The sequence below is a fragment of the Talaromyces stipitatus genome, genomic scaffold (genome assembly GCF_000003125.1).
Source record: "Talaromyces stipitatus ATCC 10500 scf_1105507295549 genomic scaffold, whole genome shotgun sequence".
In the NCBI taxonomy this organism is placed as follows: Eukaryota; Fungi; Ascomycota; class Eurotiomycetes; order Eurotiales; family Trichocomaceae; genus Talaromyces; species Talaromyces stipitatus.
This window is the reverse complement of record NW_002990117.1, coordinates 1-24,006: the sequence shown is the minus strand read 5'-3', so window position 1 is coordinate 24,006 and position 24,006 is coordinate 1. Positions and strand designations below refer to the sequence as shown.

Sequence of the window (24,006 nt, the reverse complement as noted above, 5' to 3'; positions counted from 1 at the left end):
GTTGACAGTTAGTAGTTGGGCAAGTTGACAGTTTGTGGTTGAGCAAGTTCACGGTTAATCCAGTTGCCAGTTGACAGTTGGCGGTAGATTAAGTTGACAGTTGGTGGTTGAGAAAGTCGATAGATGGCGGTTGAGCCGGTTGACAGTTGGTGGTCGAACCAGTTGACATTTGACAGTTGACAGTTGACAATTGAGCAGGTTAACAGTTAATGATTGAGCCAGTTGACAGTTGACGGCTCAGCAAGTTGCCCATTAGCGGTTAAGCAAGGTGACAGTTGACCGTTGACCGTTGAGTGTTGACCGTTGACAGTTGACAGTTGACGGTTGACGATTGAGCAAGTTGACAGTTGGCGGTTGAGAAAGTTGACAGTTGGGGTTTGAGCCAGTTGACAGGTAGCAGTTCAGAGAAATTGACAATTGCCAGGGTTACGAGTTGACCCAGGACGGCAGAGCAAGTTGGTAGTTGATGGCAGAGTAAGTTGACAGTTGGCGGTTCAGCCAGGAAGACAGTGCCAGTTGAGCCAGGAAGACAGTGCCAGTTAAGCCAGGAAGACAGTGCCAGTTGAAACAGTAAGACAGTTGGCATCCGGCCAGTTACCAATTGGCAGTTCCATCAGGGAGCCCGTTGGTGATTGAGCTCGTTGACAGTTGGTGGTTGAGAACGTTAACAGTTGGTGGTTGAGAAAGTTTCCAGATGGCGGTTAAGCCAGTTGACAGTTGGTGGTTAAGCAGGTTTACAGTTGGTGGTTAAGCAGGTTGACAGTTGGTGGTTAAGCAGGTTGACAGTTGGTGGTTCACCAAGTTGCCAGATGGCGGTTGAGCCGTTTGATAGTTGACCGTTGACGATTGAGCAAGTTGAAGAGTTGGTGTTTGAGCCAGTTGGTTGATGGTCGAGAAAGTTGCCAGTTGACAGTTGGTGGTTGAGGAAGTGAGCAGTTGACGGTTGACGGTTGAGCAAGTGGGCCGTTGACGGTTGATCAAGTTGACAGTTAGCGGTGTTAAGCACGTTGCCAGTTGAGCAAGTTGACAGTTGGTGGTTGAGAAAGTTGACAGTTGGTGGTCGAGAAAGTCAATAGTTAGGGGTTTAGTCAGTTGACAGTTGGTTGAGCAGGTTGACAGTTGGTGGTCGAGAAAGTCAATAGTTTGGGGTTTAGTTAGTTGACAGTTGGTGGTTGAGAAAGTCGATAGTTGACAGTTGACCGTTGACCGTTGACCGTTTACCGTTGACCGTTGACAGTTGACCGTTGACAGTTGACCGTTGACCGTTGACAGTTGACAGTTGACAGTTGACAGTTGACAGTTGACAGTTGACAGTTGAGAAAGTTGACAGTTGGCGGTTGGGAAAGTCGACAGTTGGCGGTTCGTAGTCAAGGAAGTTGACAGTTGGGGGTTGAGCCAGGATGACAGTGCCAGTTGAGCCAGGAAGACAGTTGGCGGTCAAACCAGTAAGACATTTGGCGATCCGGCCAGTTACCAATTGGCGGTTCCGTCAGGGAGCCCGTTGGTAATTGAGCTCGTTGACCAGTGGCAGTTGAGCGAGGGAGCCAGTTAGCAGTTCCACCAGAAGGCAATTGACAGTGGAGCCAAGAAGCTGGTTTATATCGATTGGCATGGTGGAATTGTTAGTTATATATACCGATTGTGGCAGTGGAATATTGGTTAGGATCGTATATATGATGGAATATATATAGATTGATCGAGATGGCGGTTGGTAGTAGAGCCGGCAAAGGCATTGATGGTTGAGTAAAGCCAGTTGATGGTTCAGTCAGGAAGGGCATTGCCAATTAAGAGAGGAGAGCCGGTTGACGGTGGAGCGATTTGACAGTTGGCGGTTTAACCAGTTGGTGGTTCAGCCAGGCAGCCAGTTCACCGTTCATCAAGTTCATAGTTGAGCCAGGTGGCAGGTAACGGTTGTCAGTTAAGCAAGTTGACAGTTGGCGGTTTAGGCAGTTGCCAGTTAGCGGTTTCACCAGTTGACAGTTCGGTAAGTAAGTCAGGTGACAATTCAGCAAGTTGATAGTTGGCGGTTGACGGTTGACAGTTGACAGTTGAGTAGGTTGGCAGTTGGCAGTTGACAGTTGGCGGTAGGGCCAGTTGGCAGATGGCAGTTGAGCAAGTCAGCCAGTTGGCGGTTTAGCCAGTGCCAGTTGGTGGTTAAGCAAGTCAGTAATGGAGCCGGCAAAGAGGTTGAGGAAGAAAGCCAGTTGCCAGTTGCCAGTTCAGCCATGTGACAGTTGGCGGTTTAGGCAGTAACCAGTTGACAGTTTAGCCATTTGCCAGCTGGCGGTTGAGAAAGTTAACAAATGGGGTTTAATCAATTGACAGTTGGCAGTTGAGCCATGTGACAGTTGGCGGTTCAATGATTTGACAGTTGGTAGTTGAGAAAATATTGACAGTTGGGGGTTTAGCCAGTTGGCAGTTGAGTAAGTTGGGCAGTTGGTGGTTAGCCAGTTGGCAGTTGGCGGTTAAGCAAATTAACAGTTGGCGATTATGCAAGTGGCCAGTTAACGGTTCAGGCAGGAAGCCCGTTGGCAGTTGACAGTTCAACCATTTAATAGTTGGCGGTTATGCGGTTGCCAGTGGGCAGTTTAGTCAGTTGCCAGTTGGCCGTTAAGTAATCGGGCCAGTTGACGGTTTAACAAGAGGATCAGTTGACCATTCAGTCAGTAAGCCAGGTGACAGTTCCATTATGTTAATTTATTGAAAAGATGGATGTATTTTATATATTTATCAACCACAGGAGGGGTTATATTTATATTCATATGATGGATTTCGGATTTTTATAGGGATGATTTCCCGGTATTGGTGGTGGTAGGATATATATGGTGGAGTGGAATAGAGGATCAAAATATCATGAAGAATAGGGATTCAGGATTATATATTTTAAATATATATTTTAGGGGCCGGGTCCAGATATTAGGAGAAGAAATGCATGATTCAAGAGAAAAGAATATATATAAGAGGAAGGAGCATGGGAATGGAGTTTTAGGGTTAGAATGTAAGGGAGTGAATAAGAAAGAGGATATATATAGAAGAGAATAGATTCCATAGGATCATTTTAGATAGTCATATCAAGAGATAGTAAATTGATTTATCAATAGAATATAGAAGATAATATATATCAAAGATTGCATTCGGAGTATAATGATAAAAATGCAATTGAATAGAGATTGAATTGGATTCAGAATGGGAATATATTCAGAGGATAGAAATATGATTAATCATATATTAGAAGAATGGAATTAGAGATGATAGTGTAAAGAAGAGATCGGGATCAGTAGTATGAAGGGAAGATAGAATTAGAGATGATAATGTGAAGGAGAGTGTCGGAAACTTCGGTCAAACTACCGTCGAGTATATCTCGGATAGCTTATAACACGCTGAAGTTATAAGGCTTCTAAGTACGAAAGGCTTCTTGAAAGCAAAGTCTTAATAAGAGGATGAATATCCGGTTCGATAGAAGAACGTATACTCAAGTTGTCAAAGCTAAGGGGTACTTAGCACGGTTAATTCAAGACGATAGAATAAAACTAAATACATGCTGTAATGAGCGTCCTTATATATTCCATCATCAACATAGAAATCATAGACTTTCTCTGATTTCTCTGATGCTTAGATCATATCCATCATAGAATATCTCTGATATCTCTGATACCCTAACCCTACTGGTTACGGATAATCCTCGCTTCCGTAGTGCAGTAGTGTAACACTATCTAGTCAATCCATTGGCTGCGGATTCTTGTTTCTTCTGACAATCCCCTCTTCTGAAGGCTGACGTCCCGACAGCGCAATAAATAGTCTGCGTTTCCCATCTGTGCCATAGGTGCGTTCTAATTCTCAAAATGCTCGTGTTGTGGTACTGAGCTAACCATGTCGTTGAAGAAGACAATTCTGAAAAACACACTCTTGTCGTGAATCAAACAGTTCGGTGTCGCCTGCGTACTTCCTTGCAAACGTTGCAGTGAATTAGGAAAGACGTGTATTCGTGCGGAGTTCTCAAAACGTTGTAACGAGTGTGTTCGCGCAACAAACTGTCGCTGTGTTGAAATGCCTGTTTCCAAGCTGGCGTAGAAGCGTCTTACCGAGGCGCAAGAACGTCTTCAGGAAGAAGAGGAACAGGCCTTAGCCAAAATCCTTCGACTTCAGAAATAGCAAAAATTGTTAAAGAAACGGGCTGGTGAATTCCTTCAGAGAGATATTAAAGACATTGAGGAGTTGGAAAAATTGGAGGAGAAGGAAGAGGAAGAGAGGAAAAAGCGGGAGGCGGAGAAACGAAAAGAGGCTAAGACTTCTAGAGCTCGTCAAAACTTGGCTGCCGCACTCGAGTTCCCTTCTTCTGCCGATATCGAGGCTTTCGATCCTTCTATCTTGGATAATTCTTTCCTTGACCAACTGATTGCCGGAATTCCCGAATCTTCTCAGGGCAATTCAAATTCCTGACAGGTTCCCATGTGTCGTCTTCTAGTCCGTATCCTTTCCATCTAACCAAATAATAGATTTGTCCCTTTTCTAACTTTCTTTCGAGTAGTTTCTCGACTTCATATTCTTTTCCATCTGCTTCTTCATCACTGTTTTCTGGGTTTCTTGTGGGTTCCAATAATGAGATATGAAATATCGGGTGTATGCGCATTCTTGTTGGTAACTGGAGTTTGTAGTTATCGTTAGCGAGTTTTTCTTTGATCGTGAATGGTCCAAATTTAACTGCGTCGAGCTTGTTGCTTGGTCGTTTGCTCTTAATATTGAAAGTTTTTGATCCTGGTGTTCGTCGTAATAAGTAAACTCTCTCTCCCACTTGTAAGGTTGGTGCGTCCTCGCGCTTATTGTCGTAGTATCATTTCATTCTCTGTTCTGCCCACATAATATCTCTTGACATTGTCTTATGCATCAATTGCATATAAGCTAATTAAATCATTGCTTCTTCTGACATTCCTTCTCTTTTGACTGTTTCCCAACTCATTCTTGGTATTCTTCCGAGGTTGGCGAAGTGAGATATTTGTCCTGTTGATGTGTTTGTAGCATTGTTCATTGCAAACTGTGCTAACAGTAGTAGTTCGACCCAATTTTCTTGGTTCCAATCAAGGTAATGTCTGAGGTATTGTTCAACTGCTTGAATCATTCTTTTAGTCTGTCCATCAGTCTGTTAATGATTTGCGGTTGCTAGATTGTGTGTCATTCCACATGTTCTTGTGATTGTCTGCCAGTAGTTCGATGTAAACAGTTTGTCTCTATCAGATGTGATCTCATCTAGTAGTCCGGTCCATGCAAATACTTCTCGTATCATCAGTATTGCGCATTGTTGTGCTGTGAGGTTCTTCTGTACTGGTCTCATAATGACATATTTGGTGAGTCTGTCAACAATAACAATTGCATCCGTGTACGTAAGTCCTGTAATTGGATCTTTCGATGCTGGTAAACCTTGTATAAAGTCGACTGTGATCTTTTGCCATGGTTTCTCTGGTATTTCTAGAATCTGCATTTTTCCGTAGGGTTTATGGTTGATTGGCTTGTTCCTGTTGCAATGTTCGCATTTTCTTATGTAGTCCTCAATCTGTTTTCTCATCCTTGGGAAATAGTAGGATTGCTGTATCTTTTCCATTGTTTGGTCGATTCCTTGGTGTCCATGTGCTGGTAGATCGTGGTGCATCTTGATGATTTCAGTAATCATTGTTGATGGTACTAGTATTGATCCTTGCCATAAGGCTAATCCGTTCTGTTTTTATGCTTCTTTATTTGTGATTGCCGTTGTAAGTATCTTGTCTTGTTGGGTTGCTTGGATCATGCGGTTGTGGAAATCGTGGTGGTTGACTGTAATTGTTGCTGCTAGTATTGCTTTAACATTGTAGCGTATTCCATCTTCATCTTCTTTTAGGATATTTGTTTTTGGCTGTTCAATCCCAATAGTGTAGTCTGGTCTTCTGCTAAGTGCGTCTGCAATAACGTTCTCTTTTCCTTTGATATGTTCAATCCGAAATTTGAATCTTGATAGGTATTCGGCCCATCGTATTTGTCGTCCAGTAAGTTCCTTTGTCGTTGTGAAGTATTTTAGGTTGTGGTGGTCACTTTTTACAATTGTTTCTTCCTTAACTCCTTGCAGATAGTGTCTCTATTGCTTGAATGCTTCCACTATTGCGAGTAGTTCTCTGTCATGAATGTCGTAGTTCCTTTCTGCTGCTGTGAATTGTCTTGAGTAGAAGGCAACAATTTGCATAATGCTGTCACTTCCTACTTATTTGAGTGCAATTCCAAGTGCGTATCCTGATGCGTCTGGTCTGATAATCTTTCGTTTTTCTGGGTCATCCAGTGCTAGGATTGGTGCTTCGGTAACCAGTTGTTTTAGCTTGTCGAATGCTTTTTGTCGTCTGTCGTTCCATACGAATTCTTCATCTTTCTTTAGGAGTTCTGTCATGGGTTGGCTATGTTCAGAGTAATTCCGAATGTAGCGTCTGACATATCCAGTAGCTCCTAAAAATCCTTGTACTTCCTTGATGTTGGCTGGCGTTGGCCAATTCGTAATAGCATCCACTTTTTCTGGTTGAATCTTTAATCCTTCCGGTATGTAAATCATTCCTAAGTAGTTGACTGTTGTCGTGTCGAATTCACATTTCTTGATCTTGAGCGTAAGTCCGGCTTCCATAAGTTTTGTCATAACTTGTTGTACGTGTCCTTCGTGTTCATTGGGGTCCTTGGAGTATACAATGATGTCGTCGAAGTATACTGCAACGAATTTGTTAAGGTATTATATTAAAACATATATCATAAATCGTGCAAATTCTGCTGGTAGTCTTTTCAGTCCCATTAGAGCAACTGCCCATTCATACAGACCTTTATCTGTAAGAAATGCGGTTTTCCAAATATCTTCTTCAGCCATTTGGAGATTGTAATAACCCCATTGGATGTCAAAGACTGTCATGATTTTTGCTCCTTAGAGTAAATCTCATTTCTGCTCCTGATGTGGTGCCTTGTTTGCGTCATCTTCAGTTCCGTTGTTAAGTGCTCTGTAGTCAATAACCATTCACTTGGTTCCATCTTTCTTTGGCACAAATAATGGTCTTGCTGAGGCTGATCCTCGTCCTTCGCGGATGTATCCTGTGGCGAGAAATTCCTCAATGAATTTGTCTTCCATCTCTAGTTCGTCTCGTGATTTGCGATGTTGTTTGACTGAGGGTACCTTGAATCCTGGTTTCAAGGGTATTCGTACTTCGTATTCTTTTGGGTGGTTTGGTAGTCGGTATTCCTTTTTCATAAATAGTTCAATGTAGTCGTAGTATTTTTCTGGTAGTTTCGCTTTGACTTCGGCCAGTTCTTTTTCGTAAAGCTCCTTAGGCTTTGGTCATACTGTTGCAATCTATCTTGCCTGTGCTTCAATTTCCCTTTTGTTTTCTTGTTGTTCTACTTCTTGAGTCCACGTCACCTTCCGTGTCTTTCTTAGGGTATCAGCTTGCCCTTTCTCTGAGGATGTCCCTGATTCCTCATGAAGATTCAATATCTTCTCGATGTCTTTGGTTTCTGTCTTTGTTTTTAGCATGCTGGAGTTGACTGCCACTGTTCCGGAGGCCCAGTCGATTATCAGGTTTTGTTCTTTCAGCCATGCCATTCCTAATACTGCGTCGTAATACTGAGTGTCCATTGGTGCAATGTCGAACGTGATTGTTGTAGCATATTTCCCTGATCTCATGAGTATTCCACTGGTTTTCTTCTTGTATCCTTTGGTGATTGTCTCTCTATCAATTCCAACGATTTTCGTCCATTCGTCAGTCGTTTTGATGGGTATTTTGTTGAGGTGTATAAACTTTTGACTTATATAGTTACCTGTTGCTCCTGAATCCAGTAAGATGCGTATATCTTTTCCTTGGATTTTTGTGAGTATTGTAATCGTCTTATAGTCAGTGTCGGTTTCAGTTGCTGTAGCGATCATAACTTTTGGTTCTTCTTGATGTCGGTTGTAGTAGTTTCGTAGTCTGACGTTTCGTAGCATCCAATCTGATTCGTCTCGGTTTTTGTCATGGTGTAAACATCCTGGTACTCAACATCTATCTGCCTTGATTATTGAATGGTATGGGTGAGCTTCTTCTTCGTAAACATATTCACATCCTGGCTTTTCAGTAGGGCATTTGAGTTGCAGTAACTCAACTGTCTTAGGTTTTCTGGGAAACTATTGATGCTTTCTTTTTTCTGCTATGTGTTGCTCACATCCTTCGTCATAGCATACTGTCCAATGTATCTTGTGATGATGTGTTCCTCCTAAACTTAGGTAATGGCTGCAGGTGCAGTTTCGTACATGTCCAAGTATTCCATTGCATAACCGATGTCCTTGCTTTCTTGATACTTGCTCATACAGGTGAGATAGTATAATGTTGACATGTCTATGTTGGTCACATTTGTGAAATGTCCATTCTTGGCATTTCCAGCAGTCGTGTATGTGGTCTATCCATGTATCTTGAGAATCTTCCCAGCAGGTTGCTCTAGCAGGCGTGCAACTGCAAGGTTTTTCTCCCTGAGGTTCCCAACCTTCTTTTAGTCTGACTTCGTCGTCACTGTCTGGATATTGTCGTTGGTAGAATCGTAGGTCCAGATTCTTTCTCCAGTTTCGTAGGAATAGTTCTTCATGTTCCCACTCATGTTCATCTGTTGCCCATTCTTGTGGCTGTTTTTCTCGGTTTGGGGTTTCAACTAACTTCTTGATTTTTTTCCTCAGTAGGGTTTGTTCTGGTTATTCACGGTTCAGGTCCCCATGGGTTATCGCCCTTCGTCCATCGTCCTGAAACGTCGGTAGAGTTTGAAGCGACTCATCCAAAGAGGAATAACTGTCGATAAGATCTTCGTCGTTATCATTCATTCTTATAGGTGATCTAGTGCGCCGTCCTACTCTGGGTGCGTCTTCTTCTTGCGTGGCTCGTTCCTCTCGAGCGTATGGTGAACGTCTTCCCAACACGTCAAGGATTTCTCTTCGTCGCTGATGTCTTTCTTGGATCCATTTTTCTCAGGTTTTCTCGTATTTGTCGGTTTCTTCATGATCGATCTCGTTACTATTTTGTTGTTTTTCCTTCTGTTCTGTTGGTACTATAATCATTGTTGCAATTTGGTTTTTCTGCCCCTGTGGATGGCCAGTCCCGTGAGCTTTTTTCTGTCTGCACTTATTCGCAAAGTGTCCTAGTTTTCCGCAATTGTAGCATTCTTTGTTTTTTCGTCTTTTCTCTTTTTCTTCCTTGGATAGCGCTGCATTTAGTTGCATAACCACATCTCCGTCTCGGTCTCTCTGTGGTCCGCGTGATCTTCCTTCATTCATTTGGGGCATTCCGCCGTGTTTCTTCTATATCTGGAATTCCTGTTTCTTTCGTTTGATCTCGAACAATTTATTGTCCATCTTGACTGCCATTTCGATGAATTTGCCGAGCTTGTCAGGTCGATCCATTTTAATCAATTTAGTCTGGAGTTCTTCCTTAAGCATATTCTCAAACAGTCCTATGAGAACGTCATCATCGTAATGCAGTGGCGATATAATTTGTTTGAATTTGATCGCTAGTTGTTGTGCAGATCCGGTTTGTTGTAGAAATCGTAATTTTCTTTTAGCGGTGTGGATTTCGTTGATGTTGTCAAATGATTCTTCAAGCTTGATCTGGAAATTCTTGTAGCTTCTGAAGATGGTTTTGGTTAATTCGTCCCATTCATCGGCGTCATCGTTGTAGTAATCGTCAAGCATTAGTTGCATCCAGTCTGCTGCTTCATCTGTGAGGCAGGAGGCTACAAAGATTACCTTTTCCTTGTCACTGGTGATCTTGTTGGCGTCAAGATGCATATCCATATTAACAAGAAATGACTTGAGCTTGGATTGGGTGCCATCGAAGTTCATTGGTTTTGGCATCTTGACTTTGTTTGATCCAGCAGTTGGTTTGCCATCATTCTCATTTCCCAATGCAAGTACTTGCGCTTCGAGCTGTTCAACCTGGTCGTCTTTTTCGGTTAGCTTATCCTTGAGTTCTTCAACATACCTAGTGAGCTTTTCCACATGTGTTCCGATCATGTCGATCTTTTCATTCTGCTCGTTGCTCTGAGTAGGTTGGCTTTGGATAGCAGGCCGTTGGGTTGAAGGTGCAGCTGAGGCCATGGTTGAGTCAGGTCTTAAGACTTCTCATTTCGTATGAGGGTCTTGAATTGTCGGAAACTTCGTCAAACTACCGTCGAGTATATCTCGGATAGCTTATAACACGCTGAAGTTATAAGGCTTCTAAGTACGAAAGGCTTCTTGAAAGCAAAGTCTTAATAAGAGGATGAATATCCGGTTCGATAGAAGAACGTATACTCAAGTTGTCAAAGCTAAGGGGTACTTAGCACGGTTAATTCAAGACGATAGAATAAAACTAAATACATGCTGTAATGAGCGTCCTTATATATTCCATCATCAACATAGAAATCATAGACTTTCTCTGATTTCTCTGATGCTTAGATCATATCCATCATAGAATATCTCTGATATCTCTGATACCCTAACCCTACTGGTTACGGATAATCCTCGCTTCCGTAGTGCAGTAGTGTAACACTATCTAGTCAATCCTATACATAGTTTACGTTGAGGTGTTGAACACCTCAGGGTTATTGCTAACAAAAATTTCGGGAGCTAGGCAAGATTGGTTTAGCGTGGTCAGCGTCTCAGGGGTAGAATAGTCACCAACTCATTTTTTTTATTTACGTAGTTGTATCCTCTTCCTTTGTAAATTTTTTACTACAACCAAGTTTCTACACATCTCAATACCACCTCTTCTTACTTCAACTCAAAATCTCTAGAAATGAGTGAGGAGTCTTACTCTTTCCCTCCCTATCTTCGTGTGTTACCTGAGTGGCGGGTAATTCTTTGTCAACAACATGGATCATGCTTTACCCAGCAGAGTCTCCAACAACATTTACGCAAACGACATCATTTAAAACGCTACGAGCAAGTTCATATTGAGCAACATCCTGAATTCTCCTTAATTGCTAAGACAATTGATACAGTAGTACAACCCTCTGATGGTACTACTGAGATTAATGGTCTTCCAATTATACCTGGATTTACCTGTCATATTGAGAACTGTGATTATCGATCCCGTAATACTGATTGTATACGACAGCATTATAACCAGGAACATGGATGGCGAAAGTCCCAAGGTGTTATGCCTTGGTATCAGGTGTATCTACAGACACTATTTTCCAAACAACAAGACATCCAGTATTTTACAGTGGAACTTGCTCACTCTATTCACACCTCACATGATCTACATACTAATACTCCTGGATATGCGCCTGCCTTTACTACCAATGATCTGCCTTCCTTGGATACCCTTCTCCAAGAATACTGTACATTTCAAACTCAGAACTCTGTATCATATACTGTGAATGACAGTCAGCATGTCTCTGAAATTACTCCATGGTTGCGAACCACTGGTATTCACATTCACCTCACTGGATTAGATCTAGAAACTGTGGGAGATCTTTATCGACTTCCCAATCGTGATGAGATAAGATTAGATCTCATCTGCGCCAGCGTGGACCGAATCTGGAGAAAGACCGAACAGCTGCTGCATCACAACCACGCTGGTGAGATCCCACGGCTAAGTCGCCGCAATGCTCGACTTCTCAATACCTTTACGCGAGGAGAGGTCTCGCAGAATCCCATCCAGCCTCTCCAGAATCCTCAGAGTCGCTCTCGGTACATTCAAACCTGGCAGAAGTTGGTCTGTTATTGGAGTCGAGTAATAGATGACCAAGCCCTTCCTAATTCCTTATTTCAGCCAACAGAGGGTCAGAAGACTGCCTGGAATGATATAATGACTGCCGCGGAGAATCTATATCACCAACAAGAGTCAGAGCCGGATAATGACGAGGCTCTCCATCGACTCCAGCAGGAGATGGATGAACAAACCCTCATGTTCTGCCTTGAGATTATCCAACAGTCAATTCCTTTGCGAGCTTTTGATTCTATCCTGGTCTCCTTTGCAGCACTCTTATTCTGGATGCCAGCTAAGAAACAGTGGATGACAGTTGGTAACTACACCTCCTTCCTCTCGCAACTGATCTACAACTGTCAGATCTGGATCCTCGCTCTTTCTATCCTAGAACAACAGCACTATCCCACTCAGGATCTTGGAGATATTATTGTTAGACACCGCGATCGATGGCTACTTAACGATACCAAAGGACCCGTGGCTGAACTACTGGAGAATCGACTGTATGCATTCCAGATTGCAATGAGTGAGGTCCCCCCTGCTCAAGTACGATGGGATCGGGAGGGCCAAGTCATTACATTCCAAGATGTAAGCCTGTCCTTGTTGGAACTCTCTCAACTGATCCGCGAGGGAATCTCTACCGCCCAGGCCATCTTCGAGCAAGAGTTGTGTTTATCCGGCCCATCACGGCCAGCTACCGAGATCCCTCAATTTGATCTCAATAATCTGATGGATAACTGGGACGCTACACAAGCTGGTGCATCCTTTCTCACAGATTCTCGCAATCATGCTTATGTGGTACCCTATCAGGATTGGCTCTTCCGTCGAGTTAGTCAGGATGCAGTTCTATTTCCGACGTTTTGGGAGTTGGGCGCTGATCAGACCTGGCGGATCTCGCAGAAGATGGTAGAACAGTACGAAGCAACTATCCAGCGATTCCTAGAGGCTTTACTTGTCCCCTTCTTCATTGGATCTGGCCAGCAAGCGCGACGGACAGAGTTCCTAGGAATTCGATGGCGCAACACCCTCCTCCATACTCGCGATCTCTTCCTCCATGACGGTCAAATGCTCTTTATTCTGGATTATCACAAGAGTCGTCATCGTACTAATGCCTCTCGATGGCCCGCCCGGTTTCTCCTCCCAGAAGTAGGACAGTTAGTCACGCAGTTTCTCATCTTAATCATGCCCTTCCGACAGTGGCTACAGCACAAGGTGCAAACTGCGCATTCTCGCACATCCATTCCTGTCTATGACTACCTCTGGGCCTCTACAACAAAGCCTTGGTCTGATAATCATCTTACGCAGACCGTGATCCGGACTGGAGAGCAGATCCTTGGTAAGAAGATTCATATTCGAGCCTGGCGCCAGATCACTGTTGGGATTGCCATTAAGAAGTTTAGAACTCTCGCGTCACAGTTTATTGAGGATTCTCTTGATAATGAAGATGACCTTATAGAGGATCACAGTGGCAGTATGGCTGCGGTATTCCACTATCAGGCTGCACATACACCTCATACCGGGAATCAGATCTATGGAGGGACAGTCAATTTTCGAGCCGGTCTCACCGATGCTGGTCTTCAAGAATTCCGCCAAGCTAGCGAGATCTGGCATCAATTAATCAAACAGCCCTCGCAGTACTCTACATCTAGCTTATTAAAAAGACGACTGCCTGCTGTATCCACTCAGTCCTCCCAACCAGCCAACGTCAATACAGAGTGGGAATGGGACGAGAGTTCTTCCAAGCGAGTGCGGAGTGAGGCAACTGAGTCCACACTAGTTCAACGATTTCATCGTTGCCACGAACCACGACAGAGTCAACAGCGCTGGACTATGGAGCAGGCGCAGACCATTCTAAAGCGCATGTATGGGCCAGAAGCGCAGTATCGAACTAGTAATCAGCAACAAGCCTTGCAGTATATCATCCAGGGTTCTAGTCAAGTGGTTGCAGTTCTTCGAACAAACGAGGGCAAGAGCCTACTCTATCTTCTGCCCTGCCAGCTTCCTGGTGCACGAACAACCGTGGTAGTGCTTCCTTTATTGGTCCTCAAGCAGGACATGCTCCTTCGATGTCAGAATGCTGGAATTGAGGTGACTATCTGGAATCAGCAGGATGAATCTAGACACCTCGGATCGAGTCCACTGATCCTCGTGAGCGTTGAGCAGGCAGTACACATCAACTTCCGAACCTTTCTTCTCCGGCTCCAGCTTGCCAATCAACTTGACCGTGTCGTGTTTGACGAGTGTCATCTGACTCTGACAGCCTCTTCATATCGCAAGCGAATGGCCTTACTTCCTACATTACGTGATATTCAGTGTCAGATGGTTTTCCTCACTGGCACACTACCACCCATCATGATGGCAGAATTTGAGCAGACCATGCTACTCTCTAAGGCACGATTAATCCGTAGCCTCACCACTCGCCGTGACCTATCCTACCAGGTAGTTTCCTGCCCTATAGATCAGGACTTCTTCAAGTTTGCGATTCCTTGGATCCAGCAAGAGCGCACCCAACTTGACTCTGAAGAGCGTGCAATCCTCTACTGCCAAACCCAAGCGATTACGGAGGAAGTGGCTACAATTCTGGAGTGTCCCTTCTACCATGCCAGTTCTGGGACCCGCGAAGAGAAGGCGCAAACCCTCGAGACGTGGCGTAATGGAAATCCAAACTGGATCGTTGCCACTTCTGCCTTTGGGATGGGAATTGATCACCCGCGAGTCCGCCTTGTTATTCATCTCGGAGCCCCATCCAGTCTCATTGACTTTACACAGGAGGCAGGCCGCTTAGGACGTGACCAACAGGGCGGTCGTTCGATCATCTTACTCCCTTCATCCTGGAGTGTTAGCAAGTCAGGTCGACCTGGCCATGTGATCTCCTCTGATGTACAGGCTATGCATGCTGTTTTAGATCAGCCGAACTGTCGAGTCGCTGCGATGAGCTCCTTCCTCGATGGGGCTGCAGTGGCTTGCAGCGCGCCTGATCCTCTCTGTGATCAATGTCGCTTCCGTCAAGAGAATCCTGAATCTTCTTCGACTGATCCTACTACGACCAGCTCGCCTAGTCCAGAGCAGAACGTCGACTGCGATCTGACTATTGGGTCTCAGATGCGAATCCAGCAGATCCAGCAGGAGAGCCGGCAATTACAGCAGTATGAGGATTCCCTCCAAGCGCTCCGTGGCACCTGCGTGATCTGCCGTATCCTACCATCATCATCTGCCGACAAGAAAAAGCATTCCTTTATCAACTGTTGGAATCCTCGTCGACAGGACTTTCTTGAGGCAAAAAAGAGAGCACAGCAGGAAGGAAAGCAGTTTCAAGGCTGGATGCAGCGATATGCCGGGTGCTTTCGTTGTTATAATCCGCAAGTGGTGTGTAGTCAACAGGGCCAGGGAACCTGCCTCTATCCTGATCTCGTCATGCAAGCTTGCTGGGCGATCTATCAGATCAAGGCCTGGACAGAAGGCTTGCTGCCTGGTCTTGGTGGTGAGCACGTACAATCCAACGAGGCAGCATATATGCTTTGGCTAGGGCAGAAGCGAGCGACATTTGGGGTTGAAGGATCGAATGCTGCCTGGGTGGCTTATCATATATTCCAACAGCTTCTGGAGCCTGCAAAAGGTTCAGTTTAGTCCGCTAATTTCATTCGATAGTGTTTAGAGAGTTAACATTACAGAGGTTATATCACAGTCCCTCCAATTCCACCCATATCGCGTAGATGGATCATAGTCAATGCAACCATCTATGTTATATATATCGTTGACAGATTCTGTCCCGGGTTCATATATTGACTAGTTATATATATTAGTTTACGAAGTTGTATACTACAGCTTGGAACTATTGATTGAATTAGCGATTCAACAGGGCTATTAGTAATTAGGCTGGAAAGTCGATTAGCAGTTGGCGATTAATGATTAAGCAACAGCCAGTAAACCAGTTGATAGTTGACCGTTGAGCCAGTAAGCCAGTCCATAGTTCAGCAAGTTGCCAGAGGGCAGTTCAGTAAGTAATCTAGTTGAGAGTGAATGGTTTGACTAGGGAGACAGTTGGCAGTTGGCAGTTCAAACACTTGACCGTTGGCGGCTTAGCCAGTTGATAGTTAACAGTTGGCAGTTGGCAGTTACCAGTTACTAGTTGGCAGTTGACAGTTGCCAGTTGACAGTTAGCGGTTAAACAATTGGGCAGTTGATTGAGTTAATGGTTGACAGGTGATAGTTGAGCAAACTGGTAAGTTAGTGGTTGAGCTAGTTGACAGTTGTCAGTTCGCGGTCGAGAAAGTCGACGGTTGAGGGTTGAGCCAGTTAACAGTTGGCGGTTGTTGAGCACGTTGCCAGTTGTCACTTTCCAGTTGTCAGTTTAGCAAGTTGACAGTTGACAGTTGAGCAAGTTGCCAGTCGCCGGCAGAGGAAGTTGAGAGTTGGCGGTTGAGCAAGGTGCCAGATGGCGGTTCAGCCAGGAAGCCCGTTGATGATTGAGCGCGTTTCCAGTTAATAGTAGAGCGAGGAAGCCAGTTGACAGTTGACGGTTGAGCCAGTTGACAGTTGGTGGTTGAGAAAGTCGATAGATGGCGGTTGAGCCAGTTGACAGTTAACAGTTGATGATCGAGCAAGTTGACAGTTGGTAGTTGAGCCAGTTGACAGTTGGTGGTTGAGCCAGTTGACGGTTGGTTGAGCCAGTTGACAGTTGGTTAAGCCAGTTGACAGTTGGTGGTTTAACCATTTGACAGTTGGTTGAGCAGGTTGACAGTTGGTGGTCGAGAAAGTCAATAGTTTGGGGTTTAGTTAGTTGACAGTTGATGGTTGAGAAAGGTGCCAGATGGCGGTTAAGCCAGTTGGTGGTTAAGCCAGTTGACAGTTGGTGGTTTAACCATTTGACAGTTGGTTGAGCAGGTTGACAGTTGGTGGTTGAGAAAGTCGATAGTTGACAGTTGACCATTGACAGTTGACAGTTGACAGTTGACCATTGAGCAAGTTGACAGTTGGCGGTTGAGAAAGTCGACAGTTGGCGGTTCCGTCAGGGAGCCCGTTGGTAATTGAGCTCGTTGACCAGTGGCAGTTGAGCGAGGGAGCCAGTTAGCAGTTCCACCAGAAGGCAATTGACAGTGGAGCTAAGAAGCTGGTTTATATCGATTGGCATGGTGGAGTTGTTGGTTACATATATTGATTGTGGCAGTGGAATATTGGTTAGGATCGTATATATGATGGAATATATATAGATTGATCGAGATGGCGATTGGTAGTAGAGCCGGCAAAGGCATTGATGGTTGAGTAAAGCCAGTTGATGGTTCAGTCAGGAAGGGCATTGCCAATTAAGGGAGGAGAGCCGGTTGACGGTGGAGCGATTTGACAGTTGGCGGTTTAACCAGTTGGTGGTTCAGCCAGGCAGCCAGTTCACCGTTCATCAAGTTCATAGTTGAGCCAGGTGGCAGGTAACGGTTGTCAGTTAAGCAAGTTGACAGTTGGCGGTTTAGGCAGTTGCCAGTTGGCGGTTTAGCCAGTGCCAGTTGGTGGTTTAGGCAGTCGGCCAGTTGAGCAGGTTGGCAGTTGAGCAGGTTGGCAGTTGGCAGTTGAGCAAGTCAGCCAGTTGGCGGTTTAGCCAGTGCCAGTTGGTGGTTAAGCAAGTCAGTAATGGAGCCGGCAAAGAGGTTAAGGAAGAAAGCCAGTTGCTAGTTGCCAGTGCAGCCATGTGACAGTTGGCAGTTTAGGCAGTAACCAGTTGACAGTTTAGCCATTTGCCAGCTGGCGGTTGAGAAAGTTAACAAATGGGGTTTAATCAATTGACAGTTGGCAGTTCAATGATTTGACAGTTGGTAGTTGAGAAAATTGACAGTTGGGGGTTTAGCCAGTTGGCAGTTGAGTAAGTTGGGCAGTTGGTGGTTAGCCAGTTGGCAGTTGGCGGTTAAGCAAATTGACAGTTGGCGATTATGCAAGTGGCCAGTTAATGGTTCAGGCAGGAAGCCCGTTGGCAGTTGACAGTTCAACCATTTAATAGTTGGCGGTTATGCAGTTGCCAGTGGGCAGTTTAGTCAGTTGCCAGTTGGCAGTTAAGTAATCGGGCCAGTTGACGGTTTAACAAGAGGATCAGTTGACCATTCAGTCAGTAAGCCAGGTGACCGTTCCATGATGTTAATTTATTGAAAAGATGGATGTATTTTATATATTTATATAAAGCACATGGAGGGGTTATATTTATATTCATATGATGGATTTTGGATTTTTATAGGGATGATTTCCCGGTATTGGCGGTGGTAGGATATATATGGTGGAGTGGAATAGAGGATCAAAATATCATGAAGAATAGGGATTCAGGATTATATATTTTCAATATATATTTTAGGGGCCGGGTCCAGATATTAAGAAAGATATTAAGAGAAATGCATGATTCAAGAGAAAAGAATATATATAAGAGGAAGGAGCATGGGAAAGGAGTTTTAGGGTTAGAATATAAGGGAGTGAATAAGAAAGAGGATATATATAGAAGAGAATAGATTGGATAGTAGGAGCAATTTCCATCAAAGATAAAGAAGAAAGATCAAGAAATATAAAGGATAGAATTGGATTCGGAATGGGAATATATTCAGAGGATAGAATTAGAAATGGTAGTATGTTAGGAGGATAGAAATATGGATAATCATATATTAGAAGAATAGAATTCAGGATGATAATATGAAAAGAAGATAGAATTAGAGATGATAGTGTAAAGAAGAGATAGGGATCAGTAGTATGAAGGGAAGATAGGATGATAATATGAAAAGAAGATAGAATTAGAGATGATAGTGTAAAGAAGAGATAGGGATCAGTAGTATGAAGGGAAGATAGGATGATAATGTGAAGGAGAGATAGGGTTAGGGATAGTAGTATAAAGAGAAGAAGAGAGAGAGGATTAATATTAGAAGATAGAAGAGTAAATAAGAAAGTACAATAAGATCAGATTAATAAATCAGAGTTTATAGAATGGTGGTGGTGAGTTGAAGAGGGTTCGAGTATTAAAAGAGGTATGATGAAAGGTCGAAGGAAAGAGAATAGGGAGGATCAAAGGAGGAGGAATTTTTCTATCTTTAGTTTGCGTTGAGCCATCGGATAGCTCAGGGTTACGGCTAAGAAAATTTTCGGGAGCTAAGATCAATGCGGCTAGCTCCGTTCATAGCTCAGGGGAAATCAGTTTCATAGATCATTTTTATTTGTATCTCAGTCACAGTCATTTTTGTGTAAATATTTTCATTCCAACATATTCCTTTTATCCTCAATTATGTCTCACTCTTCTAATAACTCCATATCTTCTGAGTTGAGAGAGCAATCGCATTTTTTCCCCTCCTACCTTCGCATCCTTACAAATTGGCGGGTAATTCTCTGCACTAATCATGGATCATGTTATACTCGCTATAGTCTTCCCCAACATCTTCTTCGAAAACATCATATTAAGCGATTACAACGACAGGAAATTGAACAGCATCCAGAATATCAATTGATTGCAAATAACTTGGATGAAGTTATACATCCTACTGATGGGATTCCTGAGATCAATGATCTTCCGACCGTACGAGGTTTCCTCTGTCATATAGAAACCTGTGACTATCGATCTCGCAATATTGATCGTATACGACAGCATTATAATCAGGAACATGGATGGCGCAAAAGCCAAGGAGTAATACCTTGGAATCATGCACATCTTCAAACATTATTTCAGGAAAAGGAACAAATTCGTTACTTTACAGTAGTACCAGCTAATCTATTCTCCTCACCACATGCCTCTCCATATGTCAATACATCGAGATACACATCTACTCTTATAACTAATGGCCTGCCTTCCTTGGATACCCTCCTTCAAGAATACCGCACATTTCAAACTCAGAACTCTATATCACATACCGTGAATGACAGTCAGCATATCTCTGAAATCACTCCATGGTTGCGAACCACTGGCATTCATGTTCACCTCACGGGATTAGATCTAGAAACTGTGGGAGATCTTTATCGACTTCCTGATCGTGATGAGGCACTATTAGATCTTATCTGCGCCAGCGTGGACCGAACCTGGAGAAAGACAGAACAGCTGCTGCATCACAATCATGTTGGTGAGATCCCACGGCTAAGTCGCCGCAATGCTCGACTTCTCAACACCTTTACTCGAGGAGAGATCTCGCAGGATCCCATCCAGCCTCTCCAGAATCCTCAGAGCCGCTCTCGGTACATTCAGACCTGGCAGAAGTTGATCTGTTATTGGAGTCGAGTAATGGATGACCAGGCCCTTCCTGATCCCTTATTTCAGCCAACAGAGGGTCAGAAGACCACCTGGAATGACGTGATGACTGCCGCTAAGAATCTATGTAACCAACAAGAATCAGAGCAGGATAATGACGAGGCTCTCCATCGACTCCAGCAGGGAATGGATGAACAAACCCTTGTATTTTGCCTCGAGATTATCCAACAGCCAATCCCTTTGCGAGCTTTTGATTCCATCCTGGTCTCCTTTGCGGCGCTCTTATTCTGGATGCCAGCTAAGAAACAGTGGATGATGGTTGGCAACTACACCTCCTTTCTCTCGCAACTAATCTACAACTGTCAGATCTGGATCCTTGCCCTTTCTATCCTAGAACAACAGCACTATCCCACTCAGGATCTTGGAGATATTATTATTAGACACCGCGATCGATGGCTACTTAACGATACCAAAGGACCGGTAGCTGAATTACTGGAGAATCGACTGTATGGATTTCAGATTGCAATGAGTGAGGTCCCCCCTGCTCAAGTACGATGGGATCGGGAGGGCCAAGTCATTACATTTCAAGATGTAAGCCTATCCTTGTCAGAACTCTCTCGACTGATCCGCGAGGGAATCTCTACCGCACAGACCATCTTCGAGCAAGAATTGTGTTTATCCAGCCCATCACGGCCAGCTACCGAGATCCCTCAATTTAATCTCAATAATCTGATGGATAACTGGGACGCTACACAAGCTGGTGCATCCTTTCTCACAGATTCTCGCAATCATGCTTATGTGGTACCCTATCAGGATTGGCTCTTCCGTCGAGTCAGTCAGGATACAGTTCTATTTCCAACGTTTTAGGAGTTGGGCGCTGATCAGACCTGGCGGATCTCGCAGAAAATGGTAGAACAGTACGAAGCGACTGTCCAGCGATTCCTAGAGGCCTTACTTGTCCCATTCTTTATTGGATCTGGCCAGCAAGCGCGACGAACAGAGTTCCTCGGAATTCGATGGCGCAACACCCTCCTGCATACTCGTGATCTCTTCCTCCATGATGGTCAAATGCTCTTTATTCTGGATTATCACAAGAGTCGTCATCGCAGCAATGCCTCTCGATGGCCGGCCCGGTTTCTCCTCCCAGAAGTAGGACAGTTAGTCACACAGTTTCTTATCTTGATTATGCCCTTCCGACAGTGGTTACAGCACAAGATGCAAACTGCCCATTCTCGCACATCCACTCCACTCTGTGACTACCTCTGGGCCTCCACGACAAAGCCTTGGTCCGAGGATCATCTTACGCAGACCGTGATCCGTACTGGAGAGCAGATCCTTGGTAAAAAGATTCATATTCGAGCCTGGCGCCAGATCACCGTTGGGATTGCCATCAAGAAGTTTGGAACCCTCGCGTCGCAGTTCATTGAGGATTCTCTTGATAATGAAGATGATCTCACAGAGGATCACAGTGGCAGTATGGCTGCGGTATTCCACTATCAGGCTGCACATACGCCTCATACTGGGAATCAGGTCTATGGAGGGACAGTCAATTTTCGAGCCGGTCTCACCGATGCTGGTCTTCAAGAATTCCGTCAAGCTAGTGAGACCTGGCATCGACTTATCAAACAGCCCTCACAGTATTCTACACCCAGCTCATTGAAAAGACAATGGCCTACTCTATTTACTCCCCAGTCCTCCCAACCAGCCAACGTCAATACAGAGTGGGAATGGGACGAGAGTCCTTCCAAGCGAGCGCGAAGCCAGGCGACTGAGTCCACACTAGTTCAACAATTTCATCGTTGCCATGAGCCTCGACAGGGTCACCGCCGCTGGACTATGGAGCAGGCGCAGACGATTCTAAAGCGCATGTATGGACCAGAAGCGCAGTATCGAACGAGTAATCAGCAACAAGCCTTGCAGTATATCATCCAGGGTTCAAGTCAAGTGGTTGCAGTTCTTCGAACAAATGAGGGCAAGAGCCTGCTCTATCTCCTGCCCTGCCAGCTTCCTAGTGCACGAACGACCGTGGTAGTGCTTCCTTTATTGGTCCTCAAGCAGGATATGCTCCTTCGATGTCAGAATGCTGGAATTGAGGTGACCATCTGGAATCAGCAGGATGAATCAAGACACCTCGGATCGAGTCCACTGATCCTCGTGAGCGTTGAGCAGGCAGTACACATCAACTTCCGAACCCTTCTTCTCCGGCTCCAGCTTGCCAATCAACTTGATCGTGTCGTATTTGATGAGTGTCATCTGACTCTAACCGCCTCTTCTTATCGCAAGCGAATGGCCCTACTACCTACATTACGTGATATTCAGTGTCAGATGGTCTTTCTCACTGGCACACTACCACCCATCATGATGGCAGAATTTGAGCGGACCATGCTACTCTCTAGGGCACGATTGATCCGTAGCCTCACCACTCGCCGTAACCTATCCTATCGGGTCATTTCCTGCCCTATGAATCAGGACTTCTTCCAGTTTGTGATTCCTTGGATCCAGAAAGAGCGCACCCAACTCGACTCTGAAGAGCGTGCAATCCTCTACTGCCAAACCCAGGCGATTACGGAGGAAGTAGCTACGATTCTGGAGTGTCCCTTCTACCATGCCGATTCTGGGACTCGCGAAGAGAAGGCGCAAACCCTTAAGACGTGGCGTAATGGAAATCCAAACTGGATCGTTGCCACTTCTGCCTTTGGGATGGGAATTGATTACCCACGAGTCCGCCTTGTTATCCATCTTGGAGCCCCATCCAGTCTCATTGACTTTACACAGGAGGCAGGCCGCCTAGGACGTGACCAACAGGGCGGTCGTTCGATCATCTTACTCCCTCCATCCTGGAGTGTTAGCAAGTCTAGTCGGCCTGGGCATGCAATCTCCTCTGATGTACAGGCTATGCATGCTGTTCTAGATCAGCCAGACTGTCGAGTCGCTGCTATGAGCTCCTTCCTTGATGGGGTGGCAGTAGCCTGCAGCGCGCCTGATCCTCTCTGTGATCGATGTCACTTCCACCAAGAAAATCCCGAATCTCTTTCCACCGATTCTACCACGACTAGCTCATCTAATCTAGAGGAGAACGTCGACCTTGATCTGACCATTGGATCTCAGATGCGAATCCAGCAGGTCCAGCAGGAGAGCCGGCAATTACAGCAGTATGAGGATTTCCTCCAAGCGCTCCGTGGCACCTGCGTGATCTGCCGTATCCTACCATCATCTTCTGCTGACACGAAAAAGCATTCCTTTATCAACTGCTGGAATCCTTATCGACAGGACTTTCTTGAGGCAAAAAAGAGGGCACAGCAGGAAGGAAAGCAGTTTCAAGGCTGGATGCAGCGATATGCCGGGTGCTTTCGTTGCTATAATCCACAAGCAGTTTGCAGTCAACAGGGCCAGGGAACCTGCCTCTATCCTGATCTCGTCATGCAAGCTTGCTGGGCGATCTATCAGATTAAGGCCTGGACGGAAGGCTTGCTGCCTGGTCTTGGTGGTGAGCACGTACAATCCAATGAGGCAGCATATATGCTTTGGCTAGGGCAGAAGCGAACGACATTTGGGGTTGAAGGATCGAATGCTGCCTGGGTGGCTTATCATGTATTCCAACAGCTTCTGGAGCCTGCAAAAGGTTCAGTTTAGTCCACTAATTTCGTTTGATAGTGTTTACAGAGTTAACATTGAAGAGGTTATATCACAGTCCCTCCAATTCCACCCATATCGCGTAGATAGATCATAGTCAATGCAACCATCTATGTTATATATATCGTTGACAGATTCTGTCCCGGGTTCATATATTGACTAGTTATATATATTAGTTTACGAAGTTGTATACTACAGCTTGGAACTATTAGTAATTAGGCCGGAAAGTCGATTAGCAGTTGGCGATTAATGATTAAGCAACAGCCAGTAACCAGTTGATAGTTGACAGTTGAGCTAGTAAGCCAGTCCATAGTTCAGCAAGTTGCCAGAGGGCAGTTCAGTAAGTAATCTAGTTGAGAGTGAATGGTTTGACTAGGGAGACAGTTGGCAGTTGGCAGTTACCAGTTACTAGTTGGCAGTTGACAGTTGCCAGTTGACAGTTAGCGGTTAAACAATTGGGCAGTTGATTGAGTTAATGGT

At 44.8% G+C, this 24,006-nt stretch overlaps 7 protein-coding genes across 7 annotated transcripts, besides 6 other annotated features; 2 read left to right on the top strand and 5 right to left on the bottom strand.

The window, feature by feature from the left end:
• Positions 1–1,367: 1,367 nt before the first annotated feature.
• TSTA_008920 (uncharacterized protein) lies at positions 1,368–1,733 on the bottom strand (the record flags this gene model as incomplete). The annotated part of the gene is made up of 2 exons (XM_002482956.1): positions 1,368–1,591; positions 1,637–1,733. The coding sequence occupies 2 exons, from the start codon at positions 1,731–1,733 to the stop codon at positions 1,368–1,370; spliced, it is 321 nt and encodes a 106-aa protein (XP_002483001.1).
• Positions 1,734–2,873: 1,140 nt separating this feature from the next.
• Positions 2,874–2,899: a sequence feature (AT_rich).
• A 1,311-nt stretch (positions 2,900–4,210) lies between these two features.
• Positions 4,211–4,281: a sequence feature (CT-rich).
• A 373-nt stretch (positions 4,282–4,654) lies between these two features.
• Positions 4,655–7,318: a mobile genetic element.
• Positions 5,213–5,683: a mobile genetic element.
• TSTA_008910 (gag/polymerase/env polyprotein, putative) lies at positions 6,227–6,910 on the bottom strand (the record flags this gene model as incomplete). Its single annotated transcript, XM_002482955.1, has 2 exons — positions 6,227–6,714; positions 6,823–6,910. 2 exons carry the CDS (start codon positions 6,908–6,910, stop codon positions 6,227–6,229), a joined length of 576 nt encoding a protein of 191 aa, XP_002483000.1.
• Positions 6,935–7,243, bottom strand: TSTA_008900 (uncharacterized protein; the record flags this gene model as incomplete). Its single annotated transcript, XM_002482954.1, has 2 exons — positions 6,935–6,995; positions 7,017–7,243. The coding sequence occupies 2 exons, from the start codon at positions 7,241–7,243 to the stop codon at positions 6,935–6,937; spliced, it is 288 nt and encodes a 95-aa protein (XP_002482999.1).
• Positions 7,271–7,942: a mobile genetic element.
• Positions 7,394–8,016, bottom strand: TSTA_008890 (uncharacterized protein; the record flags this gene model as incomplete). Its single annotated transcript, XM_002482953.1, has 1 exon — positions 7,394–8,016. A coding segment is annotated over one exon (623 nt), but the record flags the coding sequence as incomplete, so codon positions are not given.
• Positions 8,017–8,980: 964 nt separating this feature from the next.
• On the bottom strand, positions 8,981–10,105 carry TSTA_008880 (uncharacterized protein; the record flags this gene model as incomplete). The annotated part of the gene is made up of 2 exons (XM_002482952.1): positions 8,981–9,128; positions 9,351–10,105. The coding sequence occupies 2 exons, from the start codon at positions 10,103–10,105 to the stop codon at positions 8,981–8,983; spliced, it is 903 nt and encodes a 300-aa protein (XP_002482997.1).
• Positions 10,106–10,784: 679 nt separating this feature from the next.
• TSTA_008870 (DNA helicase recq5, putative) lies at positions 10,785–15,326 on the top strand (the record flags this gene model as incomplete). Its single annotated transcript, XM_002482951.1, has 1 exon — positions 10,785–15,326. The coding sequence occupies one exon, from the start codon at positions 10,785–10,787 to the stop codon at positions 15,324–15,326; it is 4,542 nt and encodes a 1,513-aa protein (XP_002482996.1).
• A 2,516-nt stretch (positions 15,327–17,842) lies between these two features.
• Positions 17,843–17,863: a sequence feature (AT_rich).
• Positions 17,864–19,319: 1,456 nt separating this feature from the next.
• Positions 19,320–23,526, top strand: TSTA_008860 (telomere-associated RecQ helicase, putative; the record flags this gene model as incomplete). Its single annotated transcript, XM_002482950.1, has 3 exons — positions 19,320–19,338; positions 19,418–20,724; positions 20,761–23,526. The coding sequence occupies 3 exons, from the start codon at positions 19,320–19,322 to the stop codon at positions 23,524–23,526; spliced, it is 4,092 nt and encodes a 1,363-aa protein (XP_002482995.1).
• Positions 23,527–24,006: the final 480 nt, after the last annotated feature.